The sequence below is a fragment of the Botrytis deweyae genome (assembly GCF_014898535.1).
Source record: "Botrytis deweyae strain B1 chromosome Unknown BDEW_035, whole genome shotgun sequence".
NCBI lineage: Eukaryota > Fungi > Ascomycota > Leotiomycetes > Helotiales > Sclerotiniaceae > Botrytis > Botrytis deweyae.
In genome coordinates, this window is record NW_024066242.1 from 65,695 (window position 1) to 76,091 (window position 10,397).

Below are 10,397 nucleotides of genomic sequence, written 5' to 3' on the forward strand. Positions count from 1 at the left end.
CACCCCCTTCAATACGTATTTAGCCTCTTTTCTGGTGACCTACGCAGGGACAAAATGGATATGGTTTCCAATCTCCTCTTGATTCCTTTCAAGTATAAGGCATGAAAGATACCCTTTAAATACTACGAATTGCTTCATCCTTTTCAATACGATATATTACAGTTTTCTGCGACGTCTTTATTGATGGTTTGTAGGCTGCAATACCTTTCGAAATCCCTTCTTTTCGATTTCTCCATTCTCAATCTCCGAATAGCATCACTTTTCGAAATCTCTCGAACCTCTTTTGAATCACCCTTTTTGAAGACCTTATTCGAATCATCTTTCGAATCCTTATTCGAACCTCCTTCCTCCTTTCAACAATACGATATTCGACCTTTCAATTTATACTACAAGTCAACCTACAATCACTCTCTACGATACCATTTTAAGTTTACGTTTTTGAGGACATTATTAGAGCTATTTAGAGGCTCTAGAGCACTGTGTAGTGACTCAATGTCAGCTGGGGACCCTATCGTGGTATAGAATATCCAGGTCATTTTAGTGTTTCCTTTCGAATTCGAATAGTTACCTTTTCTACGCCTACCCTTCAAGTTCTTCGATTAGTACGTCACACATAGTTTCAGTTTCGACAGGAATATCGCATACAATACAATACAACAGGAAAGACAATTCAGACTTCAATATGCTAGGAAATTGAAGAGTGGATGGTGTATTACGGTTCTTAGCTTGAAAGCTAGTTCCATTTTCGAGGCAGTTGGCCTTAAATTTCAGGGGATAACTTGATTTTCTATATAGTTCTATACGGGGGCGTATAGTTCTTTTTTGGGATGGACTAGATACCAGAGTGAATACTACAGCCCCCTCTAGCGTGGTTTTTAGCTTTCTAGCACCTTAAATAGCTTCAATCTTTCATAGGAAATACAATCAAGCTTTTCACCCCCTTCAATACGTATTTAGCCTCTTTTCTCACACCTATTATTTATTATTCCATCTAACTTTGGGCCACTCGAATCCAGCCGAGGGACAGACGAATAGGAGACACGCCCGGAAGCCGGAAAGTAGACGAGGTGCAGTCGCTGCATAATGCGTCGATGCAGCTTTCTTCAAGAGACAATTCATCCAATTTAAAGTTTATACCATGGATAAAATTGTCATGGCAAAGACCCTTCCGAGTGGGATGTCGAAGATATATAAAAGCCGTGCGAGATATCAGAGACCAGACCCGCGAAAGCATCTGCAACGTCAACTTTCCTTTACCTCGTTTACCTAAATTGTCATACGATTTCCGAGCATCACAATGTTGCCCGTGGCTGCTTTCGCAGCATTCCTCTATCTTCTGTACACTGTGATTTCCACCATCCGGGTCCTGTACTACCATCCTCTCAGTCACATCCCCGGCCCCACACTGTGGATCGCTTTTCCCATATTTCGTCACCTCGCGTTGCTTCGAGGGAAGCAAGATAGCGCGCTTCGAGCTCTCCACCGCAAATATGGCGAGGTTGTTCGATTTTCTTCCGATGAGGTTTCCTTCATCACCGCCCAAGCCTGGCGGGACATTTACGGCCACGGCCATAAGCAACTGCCCAAGTTCAAACACTCGGCTGCAAACCCTCTGGATATCATTAACGCAAACGATGCAGACCACTCTCGATACCGCAAATCAATGTCTCATGCCTTTTCCGCGAAAGGACTGCAAGCGCAAGAGCCGATTTTGAACAAATACGTCGAGAAACTGATGACGAAATTGGAGCACGAAGCAACGTCTCGGGTGCCTGTCGATATGGTGAAGTGGTATAACCTGACCACATTTGATCTGATTGGCGATCTTGCCTTTGGACAGTCTTTCGACGGGCTGGAAAACTCACAGTATCACTTCTGGGTCTCGACCATTTTCGAATCCGTGCGCGCCATCCAGTTTGTCAAAGTCGGGGATCTCTATCCTCTGCTCTTCCAATTCCTCAAACCTTTCATGTCCAGTGATTTGGCCAGCGCACGCCAACGACAGCAGGACTACAGCAAAACCGTGGTGCAGAAGAGGCTTGCGAACCCTGCACCCTCCGACCTGGTCGACTTCATGGATTCCATGCTCCGCCATCGCGGGGAGAAAGATGGGCTCAGTGACGAAGAGCTAGTCGCAAATTCCAGTATTCTTGTGATCGCCGGCAGCGAAACAACCGCCACGTTGTTATCGGGTGTGACCTACCTCCTTCTGAAGAACCCGGCGACGATGCAAAAGTTGACGCATGAAGTGCGAACGGTCATGCAATCCGAAGAGGACATCACTTTTGCAAACGCGACGGCAAATCTCCCGTACATGTTAGCCTGTCTTGAAGAGGCCCTTCGAAGGTATCCCCCAGTCGCAACCGGCTTGCAACGAGTCACCACTGCGACCACCAACATTTCAGGCTATGAGATCCCCCCCAACGTAAGATCAGAAGCACCATCCATCATCCATCCCGAAAAAATCACTAACAATCCCCCAAGACCAGGGTAGCTGTCCACCAATCCGCCGCCTACGATTCCCCTCTCAATTTCCACCTGCCCTCACGCTACATTCCCGAGCGCTGGCTCCCGGCCGCGAAAAGCGATCCCGAATCGCCCTTCTTCCACGACAAGCGTGACGTGCTGCAGCCCTTCTCCGTCGGCCCCCGCAACTGCATCGGCCGCAATCTCGCCTACAACGAGATGCGCGTCATCCTCGCGCGCATCATCTGGCGCTTCGACCTCGAGCTCTGTCCGGATTCGCAGGCGTGGGACGTTCAGAATTCATACACCTTCTGGGAAAAGCCCCCGCTGATGTGCAAGTTGACACCGAGGGCCCGTTGAGAGGTGTGATGGATGTGCTAGCACATCCATTTAGAGGGGTACCATGTTCATTCATCGAACCAAAATCAGGAAAACAAATCATCGACCCCTTCCCAATCTCACTTCCCACAAATTAATCATCCCGTCCTCTTCTCAAAAATCAGATGCGGATATAATCTACATAGCTAATATATAAATACCCCGATAATCCCTTCTCCCATCCATCCATCCATCCTCTCCTAATCGGGCGGTCAGAACTTAAGTGAAGTGGGATCCTGTATGTATATATGTATGTATACATGTATCTAGATAGAAAAATTACAGGAAAATACATCTACATCTACATTTTCCCATTTAAATAAAATAAAATTGAAACCCCGATTTAATTTTCGTAAACATTATAAGAGTTTAAACCCCAGCTTATCGCACATCATTTGATTTCGTAATAAAATCCCTTCAAAAAAGTCATTTTCGTATATATAGTACTAGGGCACAGCTATTCGTCGAACACTAAAATCACACCAAAACTCATACAATTCACCTATATATTTTCTTACTTATCTTTTATTAATAATAATAATAAATGAAACTCATATTATATATTTTATCTATATTCTCTAAAGCTTTAACAAAAATTAAAGAGTTCATTTTTTCAAAACCCTATCAATCATATAATTTAAATTTAAACATAAAATTAATAAACACAAAACAAAAATGATAAAATATACTAATAAAACAAGCGAAAACCAAGAACCTTTTTTCTTCTTCTATATTCATTTAAATAATTTATATAAAACGAGATAATAATAAAAGAATATATATAATATAATATAAATAAATTTTTTCAAGATTATTTATTATATAATAAATATATATTTGAATTTTCATTCAATTAATTATAATACTAATTTTGATAATTTATTTTTTTATCATTATAAATAGAATAAAATGATTATTTTTAATATGATTTTTGAAACTAACGAATAGCTATATACGGTTACTATAAATTTATTTCTCTTATAATCTATTCAATAATTCAAAAATTAATTAAAAAATCTGTTCTATAAGAAATTACTATATATATAATCTTAAAAAATAAATAAACAAATCATTTCTAACATATTTTTTTTTTAAAAAGAAATATATAATTAAAAAATTTCAAAATTGAAAGTTTTCAAAAGTTATTATATTATATATCCCCTAAACTACTAACAGAGGACACCTCGCTCTATTAATTAATCAGAATATTAGAAATTTGAGAATTCTCATTATCGAAATCTAAGATTTTTATAATAATTATTAACTGTTTATAATAATATCTTTTAAAATCTTTTTATAATTATTTTTCAATAAAAAAACATAGATATATATTTGATATATTTATTATTATTTTCTTAATAAATTTCAAATTTCAAATTTAATATAAAAGCTTTTTATTATAATATTATTTATTGAATTATTAATAATTAAATTTGTATACAAATTATTTAAGGTGTTTTAAATCGATAGTCTAGGGGATAACACTTTTCCCATATAAAAAAAATCGATTTCTTTAAAAAAAAATTTAAAAATTCCAACTTTTAAAATTCTATACTTTCCCCCCCCCCCCCCCCCCCCCCCTTCAAAAAAAAAAAAAATAATCTATTTATTTTTTTGATAAAAATTATTTCGATAATTAATTATGATATATATTAATGTTAATAATTTAATTTCTATATTTATGAAAATATTATATAATTCAAAAGTTGAAGAGATAGAGGTTTTTGCTATATTTTCATTTAAATATACAATAAATCAGGGCCTAAACTCTTATATTTACATTTACATCTACATCTACATCTACATCTACATCTACATCTACATCTACATCTACATCTACATCTACATCTACATCTACATCTACATCTACATCTAAACTCATCATCATACTATCTATAACTATACAACATAACATACTAATCTATATTCACTATACTATAATATATATACTTACTCAATCTTACAAATACTAAACACATACAAAACTAAACATCGTATAATAGATAAATATAAAATATAAATTTCCTAAAGCTTGAACAAGCCAACAATATGACATTTGTACCTCCTAATCTCCCATCCAAAGACCTAGAAATACCCAAGTTTCTTGATATCATCCCAAGTACACACAAAAATCGCCTCGCCCCAGCCAAAAGTATATGATAATGACATTGGATCGAATTACATCAAGAACGCAATGTAAAAATATGCAAAAAAACCCGCATATATCCATCATGTACTTTAAAATCGCTCCAAAAACACAAGCCCAAAATACCCAACACCAGCTACAAGTGACGCTCACCCATACAGAGAGATAGCGCGCTCGACTTTGTTCAACACACCCAACCAACACCATGGATCCATAATATCAAAGAGATTGAGATGAAATCTTTGTGTCCGACCCATGTTACCCACCGAAATTCAAACACCGGTATGCCTTTCTCCATGATTGACAAGAAAAAAGGAAATCGTTCTATGTAACTTTGAAAGATGTATCTTTTTGTTTTCGTAGACCATATGAAGTCGCCGCTTCATGTATCCCACCCATTAAATAAAATGCTGATCCCAGAAACACCGTCGCAAAAGATATGCATATACGCTCCAAAATCAAAAACCTGCATTAAAGTGGGAAAACACCATCTCCTTATTTAAACAAAGGTATCGATATCTTGATGTAAGAGCGCCCATTAAACCATCTCAAGGAATATATGAAGAGGGGAAAGTGTCGGATGAATATACAAGAGGATTCGTTGAGGTTGTTATTTGTCATGTGCCGTCATCCATCGGGAAGATCGATGTCGAAGAGAGGGGTAACCCACCAGAAGGAAGATGATTGATTAAGAATGCATAAACACAGATTGAAGCGAAGTTAAGAAAACCAAATTTGCTAACGGGTGAAAACAGAAGCAGTCAATGGTCTAATAAAATCGAACTGGCACTCTGGTTGATTGTTGATGTTGTTGCATTCTGGCGGGTGATACCGAAGTAGGTGGGCTCGACATTAATCCTCCGTCATTTGGGTTCACGATGGGAATGGCGTTTCTCCCAATGCGTGTAGCGGAAGGTTGATGAATCTTGAGTGCTGCAACGTTGAAGCCGGATTGAACAAATGAATGAGAGTTGGAGTTTAAGGAAAAGTTTGTGTCAGGAGATAAGTTTATCGAGACTTGTGTCGATGGAGGTGAGTTTGTCGGTGAGCCACTTGCCAAAGAAGAACGATCCGAACCGCCATTGATTGATACCATGTCTTCTTCGGTCAAGAGGTTGGGACAGAATTCGGCGTCATCTTCTAAATCGAACGATCGGGCGTACTCGAATGTTCGACGATAAGTCATCAACAGGGCGGCTTCCTCTTCACGTTTCGCCATCTTTTGATGTTGTTTGGTTTGCTGAATGGAATTTGGGGGTTGACGGGCGTTTCGGTTCCTTCGATTGTGTACCGAACCATTTTGAGCATTGGAAGGAATCGTATGCTGTTGATGAGCGTTGAAGTGTTGATAGTAGGAAGACATTATCGGCTCATGTATGTTGGAGGCGGACAATGTAAGAGTGGGAGGTAAGAGGTTGTGTGTGTTTTGTGATTTTGTTGTGCTGTGCGTGTTGTGTGTGTTGTGTTATGCTTGGAGTGGAAGAGTGACCCGACCGGTAAGGCTTTGTGACGAGCAACAAAGGAATTTGACGGATTTTTGATGGGCGGGGGACGTCTATGATAGGATGGATGATGGGAAGAAAGATAAAAACAGATGAATGGAAGTGGAAGATATATTTGGATCCAGGGTTTTATTGATATTGATTGATATTGATTGATATTGATATTGATATTAATACTTTTAATCGAGTGATATTTTATTTTTTTTGCTTGTTCCGAGTGAAGTTTGTGTGCGTGTGTGTGTGGAAGGAGGTGAAGAAAGGATTTGTGAATGAATTGCCGATGGAAATGAGAATGAGAATGGAAAATGTAAAATGTGGGAGAACAAGTAGGTTTACATGATGGCTGGGGAGGGGAAAGAAGCAGTACCTTCGTACCTTAGTGGCGAAATTGAAATGGGAAGTCACACTAAAAGTGAGGGAGCTAAACCCAAAGATGTTTAGGATTGTTGATGTAAGATGAGAGTGCGTGGCTGTGATTGGCGGGAGAAGCGAGAGGTGAACATCATTAACTCCTTTGGCTCTAGTGGCGCGAGGGAATGGGTGGGAAGGGCGGTTTAAGCCGTCAGAAATTGGAATGGTCTCCGTACTAATAGTCTCCCCGGTCTAACCCGTTTGAGACGAAGCTTTTGTTCCGAGCATATCATGCCACACGCACAAGGTTCTCTCTCTCTGCCACTCTGCCACAGCATCTCACCAGAGTCACCACTCCGCCAGGGCCACACACACATCCAAGACCATTTCTCACTCAGGACTCCCAAAGCTTTTCGCTTCCACCATTCACATGCCTCACCCTCACGCACCTGCATGACAAGTTTGCATGAGAAGGAGAGAAGATGATCGCAATCGGACTAGATCAACAACAACACAACACGCCCTCAGGATCTTGACTCTTGAGTCTCGACAGGTTCTGACTTTCCCACATTATTACCAGAGGCGGATAGATTGAAACGGAACGGAGCGTTTGAAAAGGGAATCGAAGAAGCGTCGACGAATAGAAATGAACTTTCAGGGGAGTTTGACTTTCTCATCTGTTCATGGGACTTTGTGAGACTTTTGGGTTTGACATTGAAATGGCACTTGGGGAGATGTGTTAAGCGTACGGAGGATATTTGAATGGAATGAGTGAGAGCACTGAGAGGTATGATTTGAAAGAGTTGTTATGAAAGAGATGTTAATTGATGGAGTTGTTAATTGATAGAGTTATTATTTGATAGAGTTATTATTTGATAGAGTCATTAATTGATAGTCATAACTTGATAGTCATCAATTGATAGAGTCATTAATTGATAGAGATTGATAGAGACTCATTCTCTAATAAAATCTCATCATTCCATACCAAAAACTCATTTCATACCAAGTGTTCATCTAATAAAGAATAACTCAAACCAGAGTATTCATCTAATAAACAGTAAGAATCTTTCATCTCAGCGAGGTAGGTCCTCATTTAATACCAGTCCTTATCTAATACCAGCACTCATCTAATAGTCCTCATCCAATACCTAAATCCCTTGTACCTCATAAACCACAATCATCCTCTCCAAAATCATCTCATTAGATAACCTTGAAAATGCCCACTCACTTCACACTACACAGCCATACCTCATTTCCATCATCATCTCCATCATCTCCATCATCTCCATATCCATCCATCTCCATCTCCATCTCCATCTCCATCTCCATCTCTTTCCAAACCAAACCAAACCAAACCAAACCAGATCAAACCACCTGAAATGAAATCCCATAAAATTCCATATTTATTTAATATAAACCCACCGATCCATAATAGTCCGTCCACATACATACATACCAACGACTAGGTCAATATCCAAGCCGCTCGATCGAAATCGAAATCGAAATCGAATCCCAATCCAATATTGAATTCTCCAAAAATCGAAATTGAATACTCCATCCCTCCATCTCATCTCCATCTCCATCTTCATCTCCATATCTCCGTCCCTACCCAGTCCAGTATGGAATCATTCATTAGATTCATTACTGGCACAGATCAACGGCGTTCATTACAGATCAGATTACCCGTCCTCCGCAAGGTTAATTAATACATATGTGGACATCCAAAAATAGACCGACAGATGAACAGACAGATGGACAGACAGACAGATGAAGGAATGAATCAATGACTTCGGAATACTCAATGCAGAACAGTGTGATGGATGGTAGACTTCATATACTCCGTTGATACTTGCATTACCTATTAGATCAATACTACTAGTAGATACCTAGTATATACTAGGTAAATAAATAAATAAACAAACACTCATACATACAACCATAAAGTCCTTGATCTAAAAACTCCATACAGATGAAAATACCACCCACCATCTACCGGTAGATACCTACCACCAGAAAAAAGTAATTATTCCTTTTCATATATGATATACCGCACCGTTAACCTTATCCACCCATACAACTCTATCTACTCTGTATCTCGCTTCTTCATCAAGCCCATGTATACTCCGTATTCTTGGACGATGTACGGAGTGCTCTGTACTCTGTTCTCCGAATTGTAAGATCTTATATCCATCGACTATTTGAGATGAAATGAAATGAGATGAGATGAGTGGATGATACTTTACTTGACTTTACTTGACTTTTCTTTCCTCTATTTTCCTCTCTTCTTCTCTCCTCTTCTGCTACCTACCTACCTACCTACCCACCAAGCTCCAAGCTCAACCCAATCATCCCCATCCCATCCGCAAACCTCAAACCTCAAACCCAAAGCCCAACCACACGATCCCCTCCCCCCCTCACCCTACACAACCACCAAACCACCAAACCACCAAACCACAAAACCACCAAACCACACAACCACAAAACAAGCCAAGATCAAGAAACGAAACAAAACAAACAAATGCATAAAATCTGGAACACTCTAGGAACATATCATATCACTTACACTTACATATACAAACACACACACACACACACACTTATTACACTCACACACCTTCTTTCTCCCATTCTCTCTCCCAGACTCCTATCGTAGATACCTAGGCATATATGATATATCTCCGTATACACCACACCAACCAATCAATCCCCAATACTAGGTACACTACGAAACTACGAAACCATACTACCGAGCCACACTAGGCAATTCTAATACCAATCCCAATCCCAATCCCAATGCGATACTGAGTCCTGACTAGGTAGGTACCTAGATATGAGATGAGATGAGATGAGATACCTCCACCACTGGTGCTCCACTATCTACGATATCTATAATTATTTCCTATGCATAAGATTACCTCCAGCTACCTAGGTAATCTTGAAATGTATAAATGATTGGGCGTACCTACTTGTAGATATGATTGGATATCATATATTCCCGAGGTCTATCGTCTTCTCTTTTTAGAAGAAATTGAGAATTGGGAATTGGGAATTGGGAATTGGGAATTATAGTTTATATATCGTATATCTATGTATACATACCTAGGTATACCTAGTACCTATAGGTATTCATATATATATAACTAACCGCCCTCAGCGCCACAGCGTTAATAATGCGAAATGCGAAATGTAAAATACGAAATATAAAATGCGAAATGCGAATCAAATTAAATCGAATTTATAAATGAATGGATTGAATAAGATTACTAATAAAAGCGATGACTATCTAGGTAGTTACGAGTAGTTATATCTATAATCTGAATCTTAATCTTATTATTTAAAGATAGGTAGATAGATAGATAGATAGGTAGGTAGGTAGGTATATTATAGTTATATATATTATATAAATTAATAGAGTTATTTCGTACGAAGTAGATATACTAGTACTAGTAGTCCGTATAAAGTACTCCGTATATAAGTAACTATGTAAGTACCTATCTAATAAACACCCTCTATCAACCTCCATCTAGTCTTGGAAATCCCCAGTATCGAAGTGC

General features: G+C 38.9%; 2 protein-coding genes across 2 annotated transcripts; one reads left to right on the top strand and one right to left on the bottom strand.

Annotated features, from left to right (window-relative positions):
* Positions 1-1,297: 1,297 nt before the first annotated feature.
* EAE98_010267 (uncharacterized protein) lies at positions 1,298-2,826 on the top strand (the record flags this gene model as incomplete). Its single annotated transcript, XM_038957888.1, has 2 exons — positions 1,298-2,425; positions 2,485-2,826. 2 exons carry the CDS (start codon positions 1,298-1,300, stop codon positions 2,824-2,826), a joined length of 1,470 nt encoding a protein of 489 aa, XP_038805680.1.
* Positions 2,827-5,759: 2,933 nt separating this feature from the next.
* On the bottom strand, positions 5,760-6,353 carry EAE98_010268 (uncharacterized protein; the record flags this gene model as incomplete). Its single annotated transcript, XM_038957889.1, has 1 exon — positions 5,760-6,353. The coding sequence occupies one exon, from the start codon at positions 6,351-6,353 to the stop codon at positions 5,760-5,762; it is 594 nt and encodes a 197-aa protein (XP_038805681.1).
* Between the last annotated feature and the right edge of the window lie 4,044 nt (positions 6,354-10,397).